Below are 27,964 nucleotides of genomic sequence, written 5' to 3'. Positions count from 1 at the left end.
ACAATGCTCACCAGCGCAGTAGTTTTGCAAATACAGTACAAGAAAGAGGAGGTGGATAATTTGCAAATACAGTACACTCGATGGAGGTGGGTAATTTTCGAAATTGTCTTATAAAGTCATAATATATACATTGTTTTTGAATTACCGTAAAGCATTTTGTCACTCTTGCATGAACATGAGGCGAGATTGTATCGGGTTGGCGCAGCTCAAGTTGCAAGCTCTGTATTCTGGCGTAAACGTGCCAGAGGGGGTTAGTGCTCGCCTCAAACACACCACTACAAGTCAATTAACCAAGTCCATTAACTAAGGACTTAGATAACTATTTATGAAGGTAAAAAAAGTTACTTAGTTCTGCTTTAACTGAGATGGTGAAATGATGTCTATTGCTTGCTGGGAACCTTTTGGTCTACAAAATTTTTTGTAGTATGTTCTGAACGGTATACTTACCAGCAAGTGATTTTGTGCTCACTGATGGTGGTGTGCTGCTCTCTCCTGTGTCCAGTATTACAGTTGAAGCATTGCTGCTTTCTGCTGAATCTAACGTGCAAGAGCTCGAATCACCATCATAGTCCTCAAAATCCAAACGCCTTTTCTTGCTTCGTTGTGGTGTTGGACCCTGTTTCTTCTTTGGGGTTCTTATGTTGTGGAGTCTCTTCATTAATTGCTTGAAGATGGAATCCTGTTTAAAGATGATGTTAAAGGTTGTACAACCAGATGCATTCAAATGAATAAATCATATGGATTAATTCTCAATGCTTTCATTATCAGTTCTTATTAAAGGTGCCCTAGAATGCTTTTTCACAAGATGTAATATAAGTCTAAGGTGTCTCCTGAATGTGTCTGTGAAGTTCAGCTCAAAATACCCCAGATTTTTTTAAATTAATTTTTTAACTGCCTATTTTGGGTCATCATTAACTATACACTGATTTACGCTGCACGCCACCCCTTTAAATCGCATGCTCCCTGCCACACAAGCTCTCGACTATATTACAGCACATTTACAAAGTTCACACAGCTAATATAACCCTTAAATGGATCTTTACAAGATGTTCGTCATGCATGCTTCGAATTATGTGAGTGAAGTATTTATTTTGATGTTTATTTGATTCTGAATGAGTTTGAAGCTATGCTCTGTGGCTAAAGCTAACATTACACACTGTGGGAGAGGTTTATAAAGAATGAAGTTGTGTTTATGAATTATACAGACTGCAAGTGTTTAAAAATGAAAATAGCGACGGCTCTTGTCTCCGTGAATACAGTAATAAACGATGGTAACTTTAACCACATTTAACAGTACATTAACAACATGCTAACAAAACATTTAGAAAGACAATTTACAAATATCACTAAAAATATCATGCTATCATGGATCATGTCAGTTATTATTGCTCCATCTGCCATTTTTTGCTATTGTTCTTACTTGCTTACCCTGTCTGTGCACAGATCCAGACCTTAATACTGCCTTTCCTTGTCTAATGCTTGAACATGGGTTGGCATTATGCAAATATTGGGGTCGTACATATTAATGATCCCGACTGTTATGTAACAGTCGGTGTTATGTTGAGATCCGAGTGTTTTCCGGAAGTCTTTTAAACAAATGAGATTTACATAAGAAAGAGGAAACAATGGAGTTTGAAACTCACTGTATGTCTTTTCCATATACTGAACTTCAACTATGCCAAGGTAAATTCAAATTTTGATTCTAGGGCACCTTTAAGGACCTCCTAAATGTACACACAATGTATGAGTTATGTTATTTTTGAATACCAAGCTCTTAAACACTTACCGAAGTATGTTTGCAGTTCACAGAGTCATCTCGAAGCATGGGATAGTAGTCTACCAGTCGCTTTGCCATTGCAAATACATCATTTTTGGATGGATACATAAAGTCAGTGCTTGATGCTCTCATGATAGACACCATGTTAGTCACTGTGTTCCTCACTAGTCGACAACGAAGTTCTTTGGAAAGTCTGCAACCTCTTTCTTGTCCAACTCGCTGCAGATCAAAATACTCCTTTCTAACATGTTCTAACTCGCTGTCAGTGTAAACAACATATTCAGGGTTGGGCAACTGCAAGGTTCTTGGAGGATCCAATGTATTATGACCCCTGGGCTCTTCAAAGATACTGCGCCTTGTCGCTGGGATTTCAGACTGAGTTTGAGCAGAAGCCAAACCAATGTCATCCTGCTCCTTGTTTTGATTAGAGCATCCTGCCTCATGTCCCTGCTGAATTCAGGTGAAAATTATTACAGTTTACATAATAAAACTGTTAGAACACCCATGAATAATAATTAACAGTCACTGGTTTAAGAGTGGAGCATATTAAGTTACTTACATTAGGAAACTAAGTGTTACCACTGATTTATATAACTGGATTGCTCATGTCGTCATAAAAAGTGAAGCTACTGCACCACCATATTGTTATTACCTAGTAAGCTTACAAGTTCCATTGAATTAATAGGAAATTATACGACTTTACTAAGAAAACATTGCCTTAACGAGACACCATTTTTATATCTGAAGTCTATCTGTACATTCTTACGACGCAAATGTCCTAAGCATGTGAATGATTTAATTGTTTAATGTTGGCAATTTCCCCTGGTTATTAAAAAAATATGTTCATATACAATACAGTAGTGAACATTCAATTCCAAGATGATGCATGGTAAACTTTGAATTTTAATACAATATAGCAACAGATGTTTTTATTAATATTTATTGTACTGGCTATTCGAATCAATTTCTGCAACTAAACACAGATATATGTTCATGTATATTTTTGACAGAAGAGTGCAATAGACACACCCACATTAACAATTTCAATATATGACTTATCCTTTCCGAAAAGACCATAAACATTACAGATAACACCTTAAGTAACAATTAATTTACATAAATATATCATAAAACTAATCGCGTGAGACTGAGATGCTGCAGATCGGGTGATTGTATGTCAATATTTTGGCGGTGAGTCAATGATGGCCTCTGTCGGTAGGGAATAGTAGGATGGCCACTCAAACACTTACGGAAGCTTCACTACCTGATGCCAGTTAAAGGGTTAGTTCACCCAAAAATGAAAATTCTGTCATTTATTACTCACCCTCATGTCATTCCACACCCGTAAGACCTTTGTTGATCTTCAGAACACAAATTAAGATATTTTAGTTCAAATCCGATGGCTCCGTGAGGCCTGCATAGGAAGTAATGGCATTTCCTCTCTCAAGATCCATAAAGGTACTAAAAACACATCTAAATCAGTTCATGTGAGTACAGTGGTTCAATATTAATATTATAAAGCCACAAGAATATTTTTGGTGCACCAAAAAAACAAAATAACGACTTATATAGTGATGGCCGATTTCAAAACACTGCTTCATGAAGATTCGGAGCATTATGAATCAGTGTATCGAATCATGAATCGGATCGCATGTCAAACTGCCAAATGGCTGAAATCACGTGACTTTGGCGCTCTGAACTGCAGATTCGACACACACTGCTTCAGAAAGCATCGGAGCATTGTGAATAAGTGTTTTGAAAACGGACATCACTAAAGTCGTTATTTTTTTTTTTTTTGGTGCACCAAAAATATTCTCATCGCTTTATAATATTAATATTGAACCACTGTACTCACATGAACTGATTTAAATATGTTTTTAGTACATTAATGGATCTTGAGAGAGGAAATGTCATTGCTCCCTATGAAGGCCTCATGGAGCCATCGGATTTCAACTAAAATATCTTAATAGGTCTTACGGGTGTGAAACGGCATGAGGGTGAGTAATAAATAACAACATTTTCATTTTTGGGTGAACTAATTCTTTAAGAACGCAATGAGCAATCCAATCATTATATAGATCAGTGACTGTTATTCAAACAACCCTTTATAAATTAAGATATTTAGTGTTTGGTTGTAAATTACCTAAATATTGCTGTACATAATCTTAACTTAAGTATATAATTGAAATTAATACTGTTCTTTGGAAAAATGGAATAAAGGTCTACCTCCTTGTCAGAATGAAACGTCTCCCATATGGTTTTTCGTCGTAAAAAGTTTTCTGGTCCGGGGAAAAGATCACGAATGTCATCACGTGACAAAGTTGGTAAAACTGCTGTGCTGATATTTGCAGCTAGGATGATTGAAAAACATAGTGATATTATAGATCGATTTTTCATTGCAGAGTAAAATGAACATGTGAAAAACAGAAACTGTTTTAGGACAGTTATTTATATAGCTTCCATAAATGTGTCAGTTTGGTTTGAAATAGGCCTATCTCTTTACATTTCATTAATTTTGGTATTCAGTGATCATTTTTCTATGCACAAGGAATCATAACAGATGATATGAAAGCTGCAGTTCCTGTTTTGGTTTTCTAGTGGTTAATACCAAACCATTCAATACCATTCGCTGTGTCGTGTTAGTGGATTCATTATGTCGGACTCACCGCAGGTAACTCATAATCTGCAGTTATTATTCCTGACAAATACATTGCATGCGGCGCCTGTGGAGTGTGGAAAGTGACTGGAGCGTGCAGCCGTGCACGTCTCTCACAAGGAACGTCACGGCAGTGATTGACAAGCCAGAGGGCCAATCGTTTACGCGATGATCACACAAACGATTGGCTGATGTTTTTAAGGCCCTACCTCGTGCACAGATGATGTATATTGATATTATTCCTTTCAGTGCACCTAATAAATAGTTTTTTTATCAGTTAGTAAAGACATTCTCTATAAACATTCTCTATAGCACCTTTAATACACAGAACTGCATGCGTCTTGCGGAAGAACATTGTAGCCATACTTCTCTCTGCTAATACATGATGAGTCACGCAGGTACTGTGCAACTCCGCAGATCCGAACCAGACTAAAATAGTTCGAATATAATCACTTACTATATACCATAGTGATTTAGGATAACACAAACACACGGTTTGAAAAAACAGATTCATATACCCGCTCATTATTTAAATGTTGAACACAAAAAAAATGTCGGACTGCAGCTTTAATCATCATCGGCTGAGTGTGGGTTTTAATGAAACTGAAAAAAAAATGACTGACTAAATCCACAAGAACTGTGACGTTATAACCCTAAAATCGCAAAAACTATTTGATAAAGCTAACATTACCTTGGATTATTACAATTAACAGCAAAATGACAGTTTGAAAATATATAACGTTAAACGTGTCTGGCACGTGAAAGCATTTTGACGTTAGATAAAAACCCTAATATGCCTAAGAATATGTGCACTAAGCTATGCAAATATAGCCGAGTCTGACATTAAAAACGTAACGTTACCTTGTAAAGTGGACCGTGTCACAGAATCAAGCTGCTCCATAGTAAATGCCATCTGAATGGAATTTAGAAAAGACTGTTTATGACATCAATTATCAAAGAGAATGAAATTATTGTATTAACCTGTAATTTTCTAATAACTAAGATTTACAAAGTCATATTTCCAACGCACTATTTATATACACTCATTATTAGAAAGTGTATCTTTCTTTCTTACATCCATTCAAACATTTATTTGATAAACATGAAATTCAATTTTACAAAAATGTTTAGTCTCACTTACCTCCAAGTGCACTAAATGGTGAAACCGCGAAACTGGCAGAAGTGTTAACGGTCGTTCGTTCCAGTGACGTAAACGGCCGTCTCCATTACGCTACATCCTTAGGGTTTTGTATAAAAGTTATTTAAATTATAATATTTGTAACATTTCACATTGTCATATATTAAAATGTAGTATTGTTTCTTCTAAATGCTGTACTTTACCTGAGTAATGTAGAAAATTAAAACACTCTTAAGGAATAATACTTTATGATTTCACCTATTTCATATCCAATGGAATATTCCGCTACCTTGATTGGATTAAAAGTTTGAATCACGTCATTTCTTCTGATTGCTTTCGGCGGGATAACACGTATGGAGAACAGAATGGAGTAAAAATATGAATTATTTAACTAAATGTTCAGATTTTTCCACTTAACATGATTTGGCGTTGTATTATTTGCTGCCTCTTTGTGGCGTTGTCATTAAGGGCTCTGCTGAGTCACATAAACACTGTGCATAGTTCCAGCCCGGATTTTCATGTGATCTGTGGGATTGATGGTTGCGTTCAGGAATACCGAGTGTACAACTCATTTTACTATCATGTCAAACGGAGGCATTATTCGCATTTCATCAGTCACAAATCGAGGTCAAGTGGAAGTCAAAATGCAGATAATGTTAAAGCTAAAGGGAACAATTCCCGTGCGTGTGCATCTGCAGATGCTGGAATCCAAGTGGAAGAGAGACTTTTCGAGAATTTCGGTATCCCACTTCAGCCAGAATTTCTGCCAAATGAACATGATGTGTCAGGCGATGCAAACTACGAGGAAGATTTTAACTCTAGCGGTGGCCAAGAACCAGACATCGCCGATTCCTCCAGCTCTGCTGATGGCGCTGCGTTTACGCCGTTGACTGAAACAGAACAAGAGGCAATGCACGTAAGTTGACACAAATTTACTAATATAACCTGACTTTCATGAGTGTATCAGAATACTGACACGTAACTTGGCCACTGTCTTGGTCCCAGGAGAAAAGTACCATTTATTTTATTAATGGGGAATTTTAATGGCGACTCGTAGCTTTACTGCTTTTTTTGTTTAGTTTCAGATATCTTAAAGTATGTTTATAACTGGAAACGGAAAGCTTTGTATTGTTTTGCCGTCGATTGACACGACAACGGCGTTTTGGGGGCCTGCAAACGGGTTTGAAAGTGCAAGGCTTTGAAAACTATGCCTTTACCGTCTCCGCGTTAACAACAAAAACGCGTGACGCCATCTGCTTGTGTATTACGTATTCGCGGGGTGTTACTCGACAAAGTGACATCTCCAACTACTGGCATCGCATGCGTAATACAGCCTTTTTAGTCAAATTTGCAGATCCTTGTGAAGGGGGATCAACGTTTACGTCAGTTTTTAGTACCTCGTTGTTGTGTAAATATACTCTTTAGTGAAGAACTACTTGTCATGTATCTCCCATAGATGTTGCAAGTAACGTCCGAACCCAGAGCAATTCGTCACTTTTTTTTTTTTTTTTTTTTAAAAATCGGTACAACATACAGTCTTCCAAACAATAAACAAGTTGTTACATAATAAGAGAAATTATATAAAGTTGTCTAACCTATTAAACACATTTTCGAAGAAGAAAGAAAAAATTAAAGAGAGGGCACAAAAATGAAGATATTAAGCAAGAATATTAAGAATAAGCAAGATAAATAAAGCCTGTGGTAAACATAACTTATTGATTATTTGATGCATAAACTGCACAAACTCACAACTGTATTTAGATACCACTTGTAGTACACTATGGGTTCAAAGGTACTACAAGTAGTAACTATTAACTAAATATATTTTTTAAATACAGAGATAGTATATTAAAAGCACATTTTAGTTCATATTTCATGCTGTCTCAGAATATCACAGTTGAGTACACTTAGATGTTCTTAAGATGATCTTAAGAAGTACTAAAGAAGTATTTTTAGTATATGAAGTACAAAATTAGTGTGTGAAAATAGAGCACTTTAAGTACATTATAGAACTTTACTTTTTTCACTTGGGTTAACTTAATTGTCACTCCGTTAATGTTAGGTTATTAGGTTATTTGAATTTTAAAGTCTTGATATGTTTTTTTTTTTTTTTTTTTTTTTTTCCAGCAAGAGGAAAGTGTCATGAATGATGAGCCTGAAGTTGATGAACTGAGAAAGCATGCTTCTGCATTTGTACTGTCTTCAAGAGTGAAACACTGCCTTTCACAGGTAAGACACTGAAGTTAATTATGTGAAATTACAGTAAAAACTATATTCTTACATTCTGTTCCTTGTGCATGAATTGCTATTTTCTAAATTATTGCTTTTCCTTCAGCGAGCGGTCAGTGACATCATTTCCCGGGTGCAGCAGTATCAAGCCTCACTGTTGGACTGCCTTCGAAACCAAATTACAGATGTTATTCAGAGACAATCTGGAGTCACAGATCAACTGATGAGTGAAGTTATGGATGTTTTTAATAATTTTGAAGACCCCTTTGACTCTGTTTCCACTACATATATGCAAGAATCAAATCTAAAAAAGCAGTTCATGGTAGTTGAAGCAGAAGAAATTGAAATTTCCCAGACTGCAACCTTGAGGAAAAGGGGAGCCTCACAAGCTCTAGCAATAAGAACAAGATGTTTTTACTATATTCCTTTAATCCAAAGTTTGGAACAACTACTTTCACATCCAATGATTCTAGCAATGTTTGACAGTGGACCAAGCCAAAGCAAGGCTGGCTTTATCAATGACATTATTGATGGGGATATTTTGAAGTCACACCCGCTATTCTCTGTGAGACCCAATGCTCTGCAGCTTATCCTGTATACTGATGAGATAGAACTTTGCAATCCTCTGGGGTCTCATGCCTCAAAAAACAAACTCCTAATGGTGTACTATACTTTGGGCAATATAAATCCTAAACAGAGGTCTAAGTTAGATGCCATCCGTCTACTCGCCATTGCAAAATCAAGTGACCTCTCTCAGTGTGGTGTAGATGTAATTTTGCAGAGAATACAAGATGATTTGAATTTGTTGTATAATGGAGTGAACATCAAATCTGCACACGGAGAGAGAACAATATACGGTGCAGTAGTTTCTCTCTGTGGTGATACCCTGGCTCAGCATGAGCTAACAGGCTTTAAAGAGGGAGTTGGATTTGCATTTTGCAAATGCAGACACTGTGAGTGTAGTTTTGAGGATATGCAAGTTTACTTTGATGCAGAAAACTTTGTCAAACGGTCTTTAGATAGACATGTCAGACAGTGTAATGCAATTGAGAGGGCCGCCACAGACTTTTTGAGAAGCAGTTTGAAAACCACCTATGGAATTAATAGGAAAAGCAAACTGATTGATTTTCCAGCCTTTGATCTCATCAGGCAAACACCTCAGGATATTATGCATGTGATATTAGAAGGTGTGGCACCACTGGAAGTAAAAACTGTACTAAAACATCTAGTGCTATCAGGGCAACTGGAATTGGACAAATTTAACAGTGCTATTCTAGGATACCCATACTCAACTGATGTCCGAGACAAACCTTGCCCTATTACTGTCACCACATTATCATCAAATGATAACAGACTAAAGCAATCAGCTGGGCAAATGCTTGTCCTACTGAAGATCCTACCATTCATATTAGACAGCTGTGAAAGAAATGAATACTTTCAAGTGATTATTGGGTTAATAGAGATTGTTCAGATCCTATTTGCACCAGTTATTTCTTTGGCCACTGTAGCAAAGCTTAAGTTGCTTATTAAGCAACATTTGAGCAATATGAAACGGTTATTTCCTGAGAACAACATAACACCAAAGCAACATTATTTGATACATATTCCTGAACAGATTAAAGATTTAGGTCCAATGATCAGACACATGTGTATGAGATTTGAATCTAAACACTGTTTTTTCAAACAGTGGTCTTCCAAGCTAAATTTCAAGAATGTTTGCAAGTCCTTGGTTAAACACAATCAGATGTTTGAGAGTTGTCAAAATATCAGCCGTGTGAATCACCCAATTTTTTCAAAAGACATTCTATTGGGTCCTGCATCTGAAGTGGAAAATATAAAGTATGTGCAGGATAAAATGAGAGATTTTTTGGGTGTAGAAAATGTGCAACATGTGGTATCAGTAAAATGGCTTGAGCTATGTGGCAACAAGTACTTGTGTCAGAAGTCAGTGATTGTAATAAGTGTAACTGAAGATGTTCCTGTATTCGGGCTCATAAAGAACATATACATTGCAAATTCCTCATTGTATTGCTTTGAATGCCAGGTCTATAACACAGTGGGTTTCAGTCATGAGTTTGCTTCTTATGAAATCGATGTCCCAAACCTTGCTCAAGCCACTGAGATAGTGGAGGCAGACACAATTGTAGATTATACATCATATTATGCACTCAGTTTTAAGAACCGTACTTATATTCCTCTGAAGTATTATCTCGGAGATGTGTGTGCAATGTACAAGTGCACCAGTGACTGCTAAAATGAGAACAAAGAAAAGTGAAAAAGCACAGTCAGTTTCCTCTTTTATTTATTTTTTAAATTTTTTTTATTCCCATTTTGCTTACTGACTGTAGAGATTTAAAGATAAGACATTGTTAAAATGAAATGTGTTCAGCACCTTATGTGTACTTGGCTACTGTTAAAAAAAAACTCTGCATGTTGAATTTATGAGATACTTTTTGCTGTACAAGACATCTCAAAATAAATTCACATTGTTGTCTGCACAGAATAAAATATGCTTCTCTGATTTGCTATTTTCTTGTTTCTCATTTGGTTCAAATGAAGTTAAACAATGTATAGTATAATTAAAAAAAAATCTTTGTGTCAGATTATCATAACATTGTTTTCTAAAAATAAGAAATATCATGCTCTTAAAATAAGAAAGTATGGCTTGAAATTTCTGGTTTCAGGATGGACTATGTCAAAATATACTATACACTTTACAAAAATACTTAATTCATTTAAATAAATCACCAGAATTAGCCATTTTTTCTTAGTAAGAAAATTTAAGTTACATTTGCTCAAAACAAGCAAATTAATCTTTTACTTTTAATTCTAGGCTAGTTTATTTATCTTAGAAGACAAAAAACAAGATTTATTGGCTTATTTCAAGATATTTTGACTCATCAAGATTTCATTTTTTGCAGTGCAATCCTGACCACCCTACTCCATGTCGGTCTCGAACCCCGGCCCTATTGCTGCTGGCATGCGAGGCGAATGCACCACCAATGACAATAAACATCTCATTCTCTAGTGTTCATCAGTGTGCAGTGGTTTACCTACAAAACTCTCATTGTAAAACTGAGTGGCTTCTTGGTTTATGTGAATTTGCCGGTTGATGACAAATACACTACAGAGAATCCGGTAAGAGACTTTATCACAGATGGTCAGGTATGCGGGAATAACCCATTTATTGTCACCACATTTGTTGGCTGGCATGTATGTGTGTGGTTTTCTACAAAATAAAGATGTAAGAAAAATATATTAGTAACAACAAATAACAGTGGTTACAATAAATATAATAGTACAATTTCTGTACAAAGAATACATTAAATACAGTGAACAATATAAATAGGAAAACAATGTGCCATTATATGAAAGATGCGCTGCTAGAAATTACTGATATTGAGCAGTTTAAATTTGACACCTCTCAGCACTGAGGACAAAGATGTAGCCGCTGTCTAAAATATTAGTGCGTATGCGCCAAAAGAGTCAGAATTGAAAGATATATATTAAATATATAAATTAAATAAACCAAATGATGATCAAATGGCATATAGCATTTGTCTTATAACATTGATATATGTGAGGAAACTAGTATGTAAATATACACACAAACATCTTTACACGCTAGTTCGTCTTTGTCACTCACATACATTAACTTATAAACACTTGGGCGGTTAAATGTTCACAAACAATGTATGAACAGACCGTTACTCACTTTATAGTCACACACACAACTTTAGCAAAGATATAAATCGCTAGCTAGCATCCGTTCCAGACTGTTATGACTCAGTTCAGTGGGCAGGACCGCTGATCTGCAAATCCTACCCGGAGCGGTGATCAGCTCGCTGGATGGATGCTGCGTGTGAGTTAACTTTAGTGTATCGCAAGGGGAACTAATGTAAGTGAATATAACCTGTGTGCGGCCTGTTTTACATATTATGTGGCCACTGTTAAACACGTAATGCGTGGATGTCTGTTTATCACAGCTGACATGCAACAAAATGCTTCATGAAAGATAAAGTGCAGATGATGAGCGAACGACAAGGAAGCACAAAAAAATGAAAGTTCAGTACACAAGAGTAAATACAAACAAGAGGTTTTTTGTTAATCACCAACCGAACAGCAGCTCCAGACCATCAAAACCCACTGTTACTTACATGATAAGGAATCAAAGCAGCCTCTTCATCTGTTTTCAGGCCTTCCTGCTTAGCTCTCTCCAGTGCTGGAGTGCTTACCCAGTCATAAACCTTCATTCCGGTGAAATTCTTTTGAGCTCTTTTGTATTGTGTAAACTTACCACACCAAACACAGTGGCCAAAATTGATGTGCAAAGGTTTTTTTTTTTTTAAATTACCCTACAATTTTGCTTAAACCATCAAAATATGAGCAAAAAAATATTTTTAATTTTATGTTTATATTATTTAAATGTTTTAAAATATGACTTTGACTAACATAATCCGTTTTTAATATTTCATTGGTTCTCTCTTATTTTTGCATGTTCATAATTTCTTTGCATGACATCCTGGCCAGAAATAATTTGAAATTTAATTTAATTATCACACATAAAACAATTGACTCCAAAAACAGCTACACAATATGCTTACATCTTTTACAATATTTGAATTAAGGTTGAAGATGTCCATTTTCATATGGCTGCATATCACATTTGGCCACTACTCTATGGCAGTTCATTGAATTTCCAACTGACAATCAAACCATATGGCAAAAGCAAGGCACTTTTATGTTGATAGCGGGCTTCCCTGGAGTTGTCTGATGAAACTCGTGTTCACATCAATGCTCTGTAAACTGTAAATGAGGAGACATATATCAATAGAAAAAGATTCCACACTAATTTGTCATTATTTTTGCACAATGCAAAGTAAATTAAAATATTAAAACGGTTCAGTGTCTTTTTTAGTTTTTTTTATAATAACATTAAATTATTGGCGTTGTGCTGCTGTGAGTTCACCCTTGCAGGCTTATATACAGATAATAAGAACACTACTTCACCTCTCAGATTCATGATGAATTAAAAGCAAATCACATACAGTATGCTGAGAATATTCTGCAGTTTCTTCTCTTTCCACAGACATGTCCATACCAGTGGCGTGCAGTGGTGTTCTGAAATGAGGAGGCACAATTTTTTATTTATTTATGAATCAATATAAATTCAAATTTGATTTTGACATAAAGCAGCGATATCTAACTGGGTGATCTGTTTACTTACTTTTTGATTAGTCTTCCCATTGACGCCATCATTTGTTCATGCAAACTGATGCACGGAACGCACCCGTCAACAAGAGGTGGGATTTAATCGCAGAAACCAATCAAATCCAATCATAACCAATTACATCCAATCATAGCGTGATGGAGACATTGCCTCCTCTCACATGACTTTCCCCAATTCATTCTCAATTACCCCCCAAAAAACCCACTTCACGCCGAGGGTCTGATGATTTTCTATGGTTTCCTTTGAGAGCAAAGGGAGGCATGACTCCTACTGAAACTTTACCTGCAGGTGTTGCTGTTGGGCAGTGTTCCTTTTGAAATACGTGCTCTTTTTAATGTCATAATTTGTAATATTTGTGTTGTTTTATATGTAATATGGGTTATTTTCTCATCTTATTTTTTTTTTAAGGGGAGACACTGCCTCCCTTTCCTCCTCGGAGGAAACGCCCATGGTCCATACTGTATACTTGGAGCCGTTCACGTCCTCAGATTCGGATTTACTTACAGTATTATACTTTTCTTTTGCACTATTACCTCGAAAAACAAATTTACAGCGGTCAAGTCGTAGCTTTCAGAAATTTCTGGCCTGCATCCCAATGTGCATATTATCCACCCGTTCCGCCATAAATGGTATTGAAAATTACTAATGTCACATACTATTTAGTATGGATAGTATGCACATTAAGACGCAGACTAGTTCTAAGATCAAATAAATGCTTTTACATGTCAGAATTATGGTAATTAGGACATGACATGAACGCAACCCAACTTCGATTTGTAAAACGTGATCACTGTACCACCTGACCACTGCAAATGAATTTAGGTGTTAATATTGTTGCCATAGAAACACTCGATCATATCTTAACCCATTTGTGCCCAAATTTTTCTCAATGGTTTCATGCATATAGTTGTGTTAAAAGTGTCCCATGTAAACATGTTCTGCATTTATTTTCCCCAGGTTTTTTTCTTTTTCTTAGAAATCGTATTTGAATGTGCAAATATGGGGAAAGCCTCAGTGCTTCATGAGACTTCATTTGCAGAAAAGTTGAGTAGTTTTACTTAATTTTATAATGTTCATATTTACGCTTTAATTTCTACAAGCTTAAATTGAGTACTATTATAGAATTTACTTTGTTTTTTAAATTATTGCCTGAACTAACTTTTTCATGTAGTATTTACTTCATCATAAAATATTTTTTACAGTGCAGAGGGTTCTGTTATGTTAGTTTTGTAGGGTTGCCATTGTAGAGTGCCATAAAGCCATAAAGAGAGTAGAGAATGATGCTGAGAATGATGCTGGTGATGATGATGAGAATGATGCTGTGAAGCTGTGTGATTGTTAATGAGAGTCACCTGTGTAACAGACTGGCCTTGCTCCGCTTCCACAGCTCTCGGCCCCGTCCCACTTGTTACAAAAATTTTAAGTTCGATAAACTTAACGTTAGTTTGTTAGTTGTGCTTAAAGTTAGTTTGCTTAAATTTTTAGAGTATTCTGATCTTATTGAGTTTTACAGTGCTCCTGTTCTGTCATCATTTTGTGCCAATGTTAGGTTTCGCTTAGTCTTATGTAACTTTATTACTTTGAGTTTGATGAACTTAAACCATTTACGGCAATCGGTTTCCTCAAACCATTTAAGTAACGATATGATTGTTAAGACTCAGATTTGTTTCCTGAATTCAAACTAAATTAATAAAATAAACTTAAAATCTTTGTTGCTACTCTAATGATTGACTAAACCAACACTAAAATATAAGTTTAACTCAATGTATATGAGTTTACGGTACTCATACTTATTGGTTTTAAAACTTTAATGATTTACGGTAATCGGTTTCCTCAAATGGCTTGAGTTACTGTAATTTTTCGGGTTTTACAGTGTGTAGATTCCTTTGCTTAACATAATATATATTTCACTTCCTTCCTATTAGTTGGCTTTTTCTTTCCTTATTTTACTTCATTTATCTATACTGTGTCATTGTGTTTTGTTTCTTTTCTGTGGTGTTCTGAACCAACTCCCTAGTTTAACGTCTGCTAGGTAACAATGAGGTACAAGCTGTCATGCATTAAAATATAAAAGGCAGGACATCAGTCATACATGTGTTAAACTGAATGAGAGGAACATCTCAGAATCTCTTGTATGTTATTTTATTATTCACTGATTAGAAATTCTAATATTTTTATAGATCTCAGGAGGAACACCTATAAAGAATAAGACTAGAAATGATTCTATTCATATTTATTATTTATAATGATTGAAACTCTTTTTGTATTTCTTCTGAAACTATACTTCAACATTCACAGTTTTCAACACCTTGCAGATATAGACGCTGTCTGCATCTTTCTGCCATTTTCCTTCATGGGAGCATTTTTTCTGTGCATATATGAGTACATCAAGACTTTAATTGATTTTGACTTGTCACCCTTTATATAGTGTTATATATACTTGCATCTTTTTGCATCTTTTTGCTTAGCAGTGGACTGAAAATGGCAAATTACACTGTAAAAAATGTAGACAGCTTTATAATCACTGGATTTGATCACCTGCAGAACCAAAAGCTCCTCGGATTCCTCATCTTAATAACCTACATGCTCATATTGCTTGGGAACGGCATCAATCTGTGTATCATCATGACTGACAGACATTTACACAAACCAATGTACATATTAATTTGTAATCTAGCTGTTGTTGACATAATGTTCTCCTCTACCTGCAGCACAACTATGATCTCAGTGCTGCTGGCTGAGATTAAAACTGTCTCATACTACTCTTGTATCTCAAGGATGTTCTTCTATCATGTTGGGGATTTCACAGAGTGTATGGCCCTGACATTAATGGCAATTGACAGACTTCTTGCAATTAGGCTTCCTTTGAGGTATCACAGCATTGTAACAAATTCACAAACATTTGGGCTTATAATACTGACTTGGCTCATTGCTTTCACTCTAATGGTTGTTTTGACATTAGTGGTAGACAGTGTCCCATACTGTCAGCCTGTTATCAGATATGTGTTCTGTGATTATCCTTCCATGATCAGAGCTGCTTGTGTCAATCCTGAACTATATTTTTTCTTGCCTGCGATGATTAATCTTTGGTGGTTCTGTGGACTGTTTCCCTTTGTTATGTGCACTTATGCTGTTCTGGCATATAGTGTGACCAAACTTTCCAGTAACTCAAGCAGAAAGCAAATGATCAACACTTGTTTGAGTCACCTCATTGTCCTGCTCAGTTTTTATGCACCAAAGCTAGTCTCTAACTTACTAACTCGAATAGGAGTTGTGCTTACTTTAACTGAGAGAAATGCAATATTGATAATTGCCTCTCTAATTCCTCCATTAATAAACCCCACTGTTTACTGCACCAGGACTAAAGAGATCAGGAAACGATTAGCAGACGTATTTTTGCACAAAAAAATTGTACCGAGTCATTTAAAGATTTTATCGTGATGGATTATTCTGTTTATTTTCATGGATAACTGTAATGATGTTGGTTGTTTGATAATGTGTTTTTGGTGCTCTCGCTCATCTTCGAGACTAGACCAAAGCATAAACATGTTGATATGTTGTATGTTCAATTTGTTTTCAAAATGTCAGTATTCTACAAAAATAATGCTACAATGTACAAAGCTTAGAATATTGCTAATCTCTTTAAAAAATGATTTAGAACTGTCAATCTTAATTATATTTGAACTTTTTTTGATCTTTAAAAAATAATGGTAAGGGTAAAGGTTATAGACAAATTTGGTTTGATTGATGTGTGTCAATATAAACGACAATATATCACACCTGTTTGATAATTTTCTCAGGTTTCCTATCCTTATAATCTTCAGGGTCTGTCTAGTGACTCCAGAGAACAAATTAAGTGCATGTAGCAAGTATGTTGACACTCCTCAGACAAACAATGTTACATGGAAACCCTTGACATCTGATCTCTAATGCCTTACTCACTGAGGACCTCTCCTCTCAAAACAGATAATAATCAAACTGTATTAAAAGATTATGTAAGATGTAAATTATGAAAGAATATAGGCTAGTGTTTCTACAAGCTTAATCATTCATTACATCAGCTCTTGCATATTGATTTGCGATTTGCCAGATTATTGTCCTATACCAATTTTTAAAAGTTCTTGAGTTTGAATGCATGACTAATTGTGTTGCAAGGTAATCAGACTTTAAAAAAATGTCTAAATTAACTTAGATTACATAAACTGTACATTAAGGTATATTAAAATTTCGGAATGTTAAGAAATTTGTAATAGTGTAAAAGTAAACAATTAGCTTCTGCTCACTGTGATTGCTTTGCTTAGGCCACAATGCTTCCACCTTATTAATATACACAAGAGCCCTCCTAATGATCCATTAATAGCAGAGCAGATAATGTTCCCTGTTGAGATCCCATTACACAAATGTTTTAATAAAATCGTAAGTGATATCACTGCTGGGACCCAGGGACAACTTTGTTAATATTCTTATTATTCTATATGACTCCTCTTTACATGTCAGTGAGTCAAGTATGACAATTTTTAAAATGGTTCCTCCTAGGTCCCTCTAATATCTAATGTAACCTTTAATTCTAGGAGGTCCAGCAAAGTAAAGACTTTTTCACCATAAATGGCGAAATCAAAGAGAACAAATTATAATCAGATTATAATCAGCAATATGATTCACAGACAGTAAAGGCCCCGATACACTTCAAGCAAAATCGAAGAATGAACCGGTGTGACGTCATTTCGAAAAAAATCAGGCCAAAACAAAGTTCGTTTGGTGTTAGAAACGACTTGCCAAAGCTGTTCAAAGGTGTTTACCAGCCAGAGTGAACTTTTCCGGCAAAGTTCGCTCCAGCTGATAAACAACTCCAAACAACCATTGGTCTGTGGCATAATCTTCCCCAGTTAATTTCTTCTGTTCAGTCTGTCAAGGTCAGACATCGAGATGTGAGTAAAAACGTGAATACACTGGATAGCCACTTTATAGAACAAATTCTACTTGAAAGAGATACTGACTCTGTTTTTCATGGTAAATACTGTAAAGCTGCTTGATTTTAAGCAATCTATTGTATAAGTGAAGTTCACAACGTAATTTCGGGAGGAGTGAACCCATCTAATCTTTAAATTAGTGAAACTCAAACATAATCTCAAGAGGAGGGAACCCTAATCTTTCAATTACATCCAGAGCATATAAGCAGCTACTCACCCTGCTCTGGCATCAGTTGTTTCGATATCCCTCCACCTCCCCAACTCCACCACATAAATTAAGCATCTCATCTATCGTACTCCTCTTTCATGCAATAGTAGTCCCTGAGGGGTATATGCAAGCTCGAGTTGAAGCTGCTTCCTCGAGCCCCTCCACAGCGGACAGCAAGCCAAATACGCTTAACCTTATTAGCTTAAAGATTTTAGAGGAAACGAACTTCTGAAAGTGCTATTTAAATAAATGTGACGTGTGACTTGACTGGAGTGCTGAATTGCAGAGCTTGTGCAAATATATTCACATCGCTATGATCTGATGCTTTCTTAACTGCTGTTTTCTCGCTGCTGTTATTTTTGTTGTGTGTTCATTTTGTTATTGAGAGGAAAGCACATATTTCCATATTCATATAAATGCCACTCTCAGCAATGTGGACAGCGTTGTGATGTTTTCTAACAGTATACCGCTGCTCACATATTTCGAACTTCTTTTAACCACAAAGCAAAGAACTAAAAACAACTTCGACATGAGTATATCGGGCCTTAAAGTTATGCCGTTCTTTTATTGATGAACTCAACATGTCTGTGCTTCTTCAGACTTGAAAAGCAAACATATTTGCACTGGTCACTCATTAGACAGCCTCAAGCAAATGTTGAAACAATCAATGTTACAAATGATAAAATAAAAACAAATCAAAATAAAACACTTACTAAAAAAAGATTATATAAATTTTTTTCCCTATATGTGACCACCGACATCAGTGAACATGCAAATGCGTTGTTAAATCACTATAATATTAACTTAAAATCTCAGGGCTACTTGCTTCTTGTTTCAAAGGATTCCATGTAGCAAAGTCTAAACTTTACACTGTTAAAATCAATAAACATTTTGTCATCATTTACATTTACAAACACATTATTTATTATTTTATTTTTTTAGCAGGGACAATTAAGGCAAAACATGACAACGTGGCATAAAATTGTCATAAACAATCCATTCATGCTTCATATTACAAGTATTTAAAAACCATATCTGTGTTTTTTTGCGTTTAAACTGCAAGGCTTAATGCACAGATCCTAACTTTTGACCATACAAATTAACTTAAGACACAGCTCATATCTGATATTGGTGTTTATATTAAACTTTCGCCCAAAGTGAATTCTATTTTGCCACAATTGATAAGTAGTGGGTACAAAATTTTCACTTCAACAAGAGAAGCTTTTTGTGTGTGTGTGTGTGTGTGTGTGTGTGTGTGTGTGTGTGTGTGTGTGTGTGTGTGTGTGTGTGTGTGTGTGTGTGTGTGTGTGTAGTTTATTTTAATTCAGGACTCCATAGTCCAGGTTTTATTCATCTGTACTTAATCTGTGTTTCAGAAAGCCATTTTTTAAGCCACAATTAACTATTCTAGATTAAGGCCTATCCTGGCTTAATTTAAACCCTGTATGGGAAACCTCCCCTAGATGTCACAGGCTGATGGGTCTTAATGGGTATTTGCTCCCACTAGGTTCAATAATCAGGAAGCATGGCATGCCTTTCCACTTTTATGTAGATGATAGCCAGATTTATGTGCCTCTTAAAAGGAACGACACTGTCAGACCGTGTCATGATCGCCCTGGTTAGCCATTAGAGGGCACTCCAACATGGACTATTGTTCACCTCACTTGGACTTCAATTCCCATAACCCACTTCCCAGACTCATTATCCCGTTCATTGCACCCAGCTGTTTTGTGTTTCATCATTAGTGTCTGTCTATTTATTCCTGGTTTGTTTCTGCTTTTGTTATTGTGGTTTCATTTATGGTCACTGGCTTCTCTGTTTGTTTTGTTTTGTTTTGTTTGTTTTGTATGGACTGTTTCTCTGGATTTTGACCATTGCCTGTTTGGATTACGTTTTTGGATTACCCCATTAAAGCTGCATTTGGATGTTACCTTGTTTGAATCTGGCAGTTATGTGACGTCGCTGAACGTTCAAAATCCCATATGTGGGACCGTACGCCCAGGGGCACTGAAATAAAAATCCCATATGTGGGACCGTACCGCTCAAAGGGTTAAGTGACAGAAACCACAATCATGCCTAGATCCAGCAGCGGAAGGAGCCGGCCATCTGCTGGGGTTGCGGAGGTCAGGCCTATTTGATTACACTTCGCCAGAGGAGAATGGAGGTGAGGGCCTTCACCCAGAAGTTCTGGTCACGGGCGGAGAGGTTTAATCTCCCTGATGTGGTCCTCAAGGACATATTCAACAATTGTCTCGATGATCCTCTGCCGCAGTGGGAGATGGAGCTGGTTGGGAGGTTAAATTTCTGGAATTTTGCCAATTACCTGTATCTGCGTAAGAATGGGAAGATTCGGATACCCCCAGCACAAAGGCACAAAGTCACCGCCTCACCCGCGTAAAAGGAGGAAGAGGAGGAGGAAGGCTTCCTTCATCTCTCAAGACCTGGAGGCCTTCCCAGAGCCCGCTCCAGCTCGTGAGTCCGCTCCAGAGTCGCACGCTTTTCCTGTCAGACCTGCCATGGCCAAGAAGGCTGCCTTCACCTTCTATGTTTTGGTTGTCCTGCATGCCTGGAGGATGCATTCAGGCTCCTTTGACCATGGACCAGTCTGCCAGCCCAAGCCCGCTGGTGTTCCGGAGCAGCCCGAGCCCGCTGCCATCTTAGAGCAGTCCACTGTCGTCCCAGAGCAGCCTGCTCTCCGTGTCAGTCCGGTCATGGCCAAGAGGGCTGTCTTAACCTTCTACGTTTTGGCGGTCTTGCATGCCTGGAAGATGCACTCAAGTTTTTTTGACTCTGGACCAGTCTGCCAGCCCGAGCCCGCTGCCGTCCCAGAGCTGCCCGCTCTCCTGATACGGCCACGGAGGCCGTCACCAAGCAGCCAGCTCTCCATGATACGGCCTAGGAGTCCGCCAACAAGCAGCCCGCTATTTTTGATAGGTTCTCTGAGCTCCCTTGGTCCGCCCTCTCGCCGTTGTCCAGGCCGTCTGCCCTGCTGCCGCTGGCGCCTTCCAGGCCATCCGACCTGCTGAAGCCCTCCTGGTCAGTTCCTCCAGCACCGCCCTTGCACTCAGCCAGGACTCCAGACCTGCTGGCACCCGCCTGGTCAGTTCCTCTCAGTATTGGCAGTAGCAAGTTCCTGTACTTGCTCTGCAGCAGCAGCAATAATTAGCAGCAGCAATAATCTACAACAATAGAAATAATCTACAGAAGCAGATTTGTCTTGGCAGAATAGCAAATCTGTTCCGCCATGACCACATACATTAGCATTGTCATATACATTACCATGCTTAACAATCTTCAGAGAGTTTTCATGAGATATATAATATAATATAATATAATATAATATAATATAATATAATATAATATAATATAATATAATATAATATAAATAAAAATTACAAAACAATCTTAGGTATATGTTGAACTATGGCTTGCCTATTATCAGTCTGGAACTGTTTTGAAAAATATTGTTTTGAACAAATTCCCATGTTTAATCATGGCTGCTAAGAAACCATGAAGTATCTGTCACACAATGAAAATATAAAAGGCAAGACATCAGTATGTGCTGGATGAGAAGAACATCTCAGGATCTCTTGCATGCTATTTTAATATTCACTGATTAGAAATTCTAATTTTTTTAAGGATCTAAAGAAGAACGCCTAAAGAACAATAAGCCTAAAATGTTTTACATTATTCATATTTACTCTTTAACATGACTGAAACTCTTTTTGTATTTCTTTTGAAACTATACTTCAGCTTTTACAGTTTTCATCATCTTGCTGTTACAGACGCTGTCTGCATCTTTTCATTCACAGGAGTTTTTTTTCTGTGCATATATGAATACATCAAGACTTTAATTGATTTTGTCTTGTCCCTTGTAGATAGTGTATTTTAACATTACATAGATAGTTTGTCTGTTTTAGCAGTGGACTGAAAATGGCAAATTACACTGTAAGCAATGTAGACAGCTTTATAATCACTGGATTTGATCACCTGCAGAACCAAAAGCTCCTCGGATTCCTCATCTTAATAACCTACATGCTCATATTGCTTGGGAACGGCATCAATCTGTGTATCATCATGACTGACAGACATTTACATAAACCAATGTACATATTAATCTGTAATCTAGCTGTTGTTGACATAATGTTCTCCTCTACCTGCAGCACAACTATGATCTCAGTGCTGCTGGCTGAGATTAAAACTGTCTCATACTACTCTTGTATCTCAAGGACGTTCTTCTATCATCTTGGCGATTTCACAGTGTGTATGGCTCTGACATTAATGGCAATTGACCGACTTATTGCGATTAGGCTTCCTTTAAGGTATCACAGCATTGTAACAAATTCACGAACATTTTTGTTTATTTTTCTGACCTGGCTCATTACTATTACTCTAATGGGTGTTTTGACTTCTGTGGTAGACAGTGTCCCATACTGTCAGCCTGTTATCAGATATGTGTTCTGTGATTATCCTTCCATGATCAGAGCTGCTTGTGTCAATCCTGAACCATATTTTTTCTTGCCTGCAATGATTAATCTGTGGTGGTTCTGTGGACAGTTTCCTTTTATTATGTGCACCTATGGTGTTCTGGCATATAGTGTGACTAAACTCTCTAATAATGCAAGCAGAAAGCAAATGATCAACACTTGTTTGAGTCACCTCATTGTCTTGTTTAGCTATTATGCACCAAAAATGGTTTCTGGATTATTAACTCGAGTAGGAGTTGTGCTTACTTTAACAGAGAGAAATGCTATATTAATAATTTCCTCGTTAATTCCTCCCTTAATAAACCCCACTGTTTATTGCACCAGGACTAAAGAGATCAGGAAACGATTAGCAGATGTATTTTTGCATAAAAAAGTTAAACCAAATCATTTAAAGGTTTTATCATAATAGATTATTTTCATTCTCATGGCTGATTGTGATCATGTTGCTTTTTAATGTCTTTTGTAATGCCCTTGTTCATGTTAGAGATTAAGCCAAAGCATACATGTGTTGATACATTGTAGTGTAATTGACAGTATTTGATGAAATTAATGATGTAAAGTTTTTTTTTTTTTAGAGGATATTGCTCTGTACAGTAGCTGCCACATTAAAAAAAACTTTGTTACATACTTGTACTTTGTCCCACATCTTAAATATTATTGAAAAAATATCATAATTATAATAATAGCAACTTTACTTTTTAACTATACAGTATACTATGTCAGATTTGTTGTGTCATGTATGTTACAATAATACAATAAATCTAAAGCCCAGATACTGCAGTTAAATTACATTGTCAGTTCACCCTTTTAGTGCTCAATCCTGTTGTGCACACACAGTTCAGTGATCTATTAATAGTTTTAAAAACCTTTTAAAGTCATCTCTGACTGAACAGTGCAATTGTTTTTAATTAGGTAATTTATACAATTGTATGTTTGTATTTGCTGACGTTTTTGTGTGTGTATAATGTAATTTATGTTCTGTCTTTTATGTATTGAAACTTTTGGCCGCTTGTCTTGGCTAGGACTCCCTGGGAGAAGAGTTATTGTAACTCAATGGGACCTTTCCTGGTTAAATAAAGGTTAAATAAATTTACAGGAGTGACAACCACATTGTACAACCAAATTTACTCCTGATAAATGCAGGTAGTGACAATCGCAATCGCATACAAAAATTCTATGCATGTGTGTACCGAACCGAACTGAACAACATTTATAATGCTGTACTTTGTGTTATATTACCATGGTAACAAATTACAAAACACAAATTAACACTGCTGCAAGTGTGCTTCTAATACACCGGCTGAGGGAGTGACAGCTAATTTGACATTTGACATTCTCTCTATATTTTTCTCTATTTTGGAAAGTCAAAAATGCTATCATGGATTTTTTTCTTTTCATATTTGAGCAAATGGGAATACAAAAATTTGTTGTCCTCTCCCATTCACATTTACCAAACTATGATGCCTTCCGCTTCTGAGAAACCCTGGAAATGTGAAAAAGAGACATTAAGAGATGGCACTCGTGATGTTCTCGGAGCTTTCACAGAGCTTTCACATCCTCAGACTTTGATTTATGCATTTCTATAGCAACACTATCAACGGTGAAATGAATCTGCAGCAGTCAGGAGGAAGTAAGGTGGAATCTTCAGGAAGTCAGAGCTCTTTAAGATATTTATGTTCATTATTGTTGCAATGTCATGTGCTTTGAGCGGCACTGGTTCCAGAAGTATTTTTTCCATTCATTTTTCCTATAGGCATTTTTTTTTTAAGAAGACAAAGGTACAAGACTGTGTGCTTAACGGCTTTACAGGGGGAAAGAACTTCAATCCCGTGAAGCATTGCGAACAGCATAAGCTGACGCATGTTCATGTGAGCAGCACAAGGTATGTGTGTGATGCTGATGCAGGAGCCAGCCAATAATGAGCAAATGTTCTGACGTAAACACTGAAACGCAGCACTGCGGCAACTGTGTAACAGATTGACAGGAAAGAAGAAAAAATGTTGAATAAAGTCATTATTTTTGTTTCGATTTTGTGCACAAAAAGTATTTTTTGTCACTTTTTTAACATTATGGTTGAACCACTGTAGTCACATTGACTATTTTAATTATGTTATTACTACTTTTCTGGACACTGAATGTGGTAATATCGTTGCTTTCAATGGAGGATAAAAAAACGTTTTAAAGGGTTAGTTCACCCAAAAATGAAAATTCTGTCATTAATTACTCACCTTCATGTCATTCCACACCCGTAAGACCTTCGTTCATTTTCGGAACACAATATTAAGATATTTTTGATGAAATTCGATGGCTCAGTGAGGCCTCCATTGACATCAAGTTAATTTACACTTTCAAATGCCCAGAAAGGTACTACAGACATATTTAAAACAGTTCATGTGACTACAGTGGTTCAACCTTAATGTTATGAAGCAACGAGAATACTTTTTGTGCACCTAAAAAACAACTTTATTCAAAAACATCTAGTGATGGGCAATTTTAAAACACTGCTTCATGTATTTTAATACTTCTTTGTCTTATAAAAAAGTGAAAGACTACCAGCCTGAAAACAAGATTTCACATATAAAGGAAGCTGCAAGTATAATAATGAGAAAGAGTCAAAGGTCGTTACCCATGAAGGCTGCCTGGTCATGATTTTATGAGAAATGTGCCATACAATTATCATAAATGTAATCCATTCAATTTGTGCATTATATTCCAAGTTTTCAAAGATGAGTAAAAAAGACCTAGGGCTGAGCGAACTATCGCATGCAATTGTCACGCGCATTTCGTCAGTAAAGCCGGTTCCCTGATTACCGCTAAATCGCCATCACCTGCTTTCAAATGAAGCGGCATTTAATAGACAGAGCTGTAGTTCACTGACAAGCTACGCAATATCGCGTTCATTATCGAAGGCGATTCATCTGCGATAATGAACATGATATTGCGTGGCTTGTCAGTGATCTACGGTTCTGTCTATTAAATGCCACGCCATTTGAAAGCAGGTGATGGCGATTTAGCCCTAAAAAGACCAAATGTTACTTTCATTTAAAAATTCAAAAACATCCACCTCAAGGGTTTCAACACAGGTTCAACGTCTGCAACGACAAACATTATTTGCTGTTACTTGTCTTGTCAAAACAAATCATACTGAATGACATGTTATAATGTGAAAATAGGTAAATAAATATGATATGATTTAATTAAATACATTTCATGAAATACATACAATCAAATTAGCTTATTAGTTCTATGAAATTAATATATGACCATAAATTAACCAAACATTTATGCATCTCTAAAGTTGCTCATCACTAAAATGCTTTCCTTGATGTTGTCAATATATTAATAATGTATGTCTCAATGTCTATTCACAATATGAAAGCTGTTAATAAAAAAATAAAACATTTGTCAATCATAGGTTGATTCAATTTGATGAACTAAAGTTTGTGTATTATCAACCTTGAACTGTTATAGGAAAGACTTTGGTGTTCTGAACGAACTCCCAAGTTAAATCACAGCTGCTAAGAAACTGCGACATATCAGCCAGACTATAAAAATAAAAAAGGTAGGACATTAGTCACACATCTGTTAAACTGAATGAGAAGAACATCGCAACCTCTTGCATGCTATTTTAATATTCACTCATTAGACATTATGGTAACATTTTACAATAAGGTCCTATTAGTTAACATTAGTTAATGCATTAATTAACTACCTAACAATGAACAATACATTGTTGCAGTATTTATTCATCTTTGTTAATGTTAATAAAAATACAACTGTTCGTTTTTAGTTCATGTTAACTAATTTCAGTTAAGGGGGTTACCAAAGTTCGAATAATTCTTAGGGTCTAAAGAGGTATGGCGAAAGAAGAATAAGACAAGAAAATGTTTTAAATATTATTTATATTTATTCTTTATAATGACTGAAACTCTTTTTGTATGTCTTCTAAAACTATACTTTAACTTTTACAGTTTTAATCACCTTGCAGTTACAGACGCTGTCTGCATCTTTCTGCCATTTTCCTTCACAGGAGCTTTTTTTCTGTGCATATATGAGTACATCAATGATCTAATTGATTTTGACTTTTTATTTGTATATAGAGTATTTTAATGTGCTTGCATCTGTTTGTTTTAGCAGTGGACTGAAAATGGCAAATTACACTGTGAGCAATGTAGACAGCTTTATAATCACTGGATTTGATCACCTGCAGAACCAAAAGCTCCTCGGATTCTTCATCTTAATAACCTACATGCTCATATTGCTTGGGAACGGCATCAATCTGTGTATCATCATGACTGACAGACATTTACACAAACCAATGTACATATTAATCTGTAATCTAGCTGTTGTTGACATAATGTTCTCCTCTACCTGCAGCACAACTATGATCTCAGTGCTGCTGGCTGAGATTAAAACTGTCTCATACTACTCTTGTATCTCAAGGACATTCTTCTATCATCTTGGCGATTTCACAGAGTTCATGGCTCTGACATTAATGGCAATAGACCGACTTATTGCGATTAGGCTTCCTTTAAGGTATCACAGCATTGTAACAAATTCACGAACATTTTTGTTTATTTTTCTGACCTGGCTCATTACTATTACTCTAATGGGTGTTTTGACTTCTGTGGTAGACAGTGTCCCATACTGTCAGCCTGTTATCAGATATGTGTTCTGTGATTATCCTTCCATGATCAGAGCTGCTTGTGTCAATCCTGAACCATATTTTTTCTTGCCTGCAATGATTAATCTGTGGTGGTTCTGTGGACAGTTTCCTTTTATTATGTGCACCTATGGTGTTCTGGCATATAGTGTGACTAAACTATCCAATAATTCAAGCAGAAAGCAAATGATTAACACTTGTTTGAGTCACCTCATTGTCTTGTTTAGCTATTTTGCACCAAAACTGGTCTCTGCATTATTAACTCGAGTAGGAGTTGTGCTGAATTTGACAGAGAGAAATGCATTATTAATAATTTCCTCGTTAATTCCTCCCTTAGTAAACCCCACTGTTTATTGCACCAGGACTAAGGAGATCAGGAAACGATTAGCACATGTATTTTTGCACAAAAAAGTTGCACCAAATCATTTAAATGTTTTATCATAATAGATTATTTTGTTCATTCTCATGTCTGATGGTTTTGATGTTGCTGTCGCATTTAATAATATATTTTGTGATGCTTTTGATCATGTTAGAAGATAAGCCAAAGCATAGATGTGGTATTGGACAGTATTTGAAGAACTTGATGTAATGTACAAGAAAAACAAT

General features: G+C 36.3%; 3 protein-coding genes across 3 annotated transcripts; all 3 read left to right on the top strand.

The window, feature by feature from the left end:
* The first annotated feature begins 15,511 nt into the window (after positions 1 to 15,511).
* On the top strand, positions 15,512 to 16,471 carry LOC137029548 (olfactory receptor 6N1-like). The gene has a single exon (XM_067399159.1). It carries the CDS (start codon positions 15,512 to 15,514, stop codon positions 16,469 to 16,471), a length of 960 nt encoding a protein of 319 aa, XP_067255260.1.
* Positions 16,472 to 22,141: 5,670 nt separating this feature from the next.
* LOC137029547 (olfactory receptor 10G4-like) lies at positions 22,142 to 23,101 on the top strand. Its single transcript, XM_067399158.1, has one exon. It carries the CDS (start codon positions 22,142 to 22,144, stop codon positions 23,099 to 23,101), a length of 960 nt encoding a protein of 319 aa, XP_067255259.1.
* A 3,741-nt stretch (positions 23,102 to 26,842) lies between these two features.
* LOC137029546 (olfactory receptor 10G4-like) lies at positions 26,843 to 27,802 on the top strand. Its single transcript, XM_067399157.1, has one exon. It carries the CDS (start codon positions 26,843 to 26,845, stop codon positions 27,800 to 27,802), a length of 960 nt encoding a protein of 319 aa, XP_067255258.1.
* Positions 27,803 to 27,964: the final 162 nt, after the last annotated feature.

Source organism: Chanodichthys erythropterus, chromosome 10 (assembly GCF_024489055.1).
Source record: "Chanodichthys erythropterus isolate Z2021 chromosome 10, ASM2448905v1, whole genome shotgun sequence".
NCBI classification, from domain to species: domain Eukaryota; kingdom Metazoa; phylum Chordata; class Actinopteri; order Cypriniformes; family Xenocyprididae; genus Chanodichthys; species Chanodichthys erythropterus.
Note: the sequence above shows the minus strand (reverse complement) of the source record. Positions and strands in the feature narration are given on the sequence as shown.

Coding starts and splice junctions, on each gene's coding strand:
- LOC137029548 (XM_067399159.1), top strand. CDS start 15,512: ATGGCAAATTACACTGTAAAAAATGTAGACAGCTTTATAATCACTGGA.
- LOC137029547 (XM_067399158.1), top strand. CDS start 22,142: ATGGCAAATTACACTGTAAGCAATGTAGACAGCTTTATAATCACTGGA.
- LOC137029546 (XM_067399157.1), top strand. CDS start 26,843: ATGGCAAATTACACTGTGAGCAATGTAGACAGCTTTATAATCACTGGA.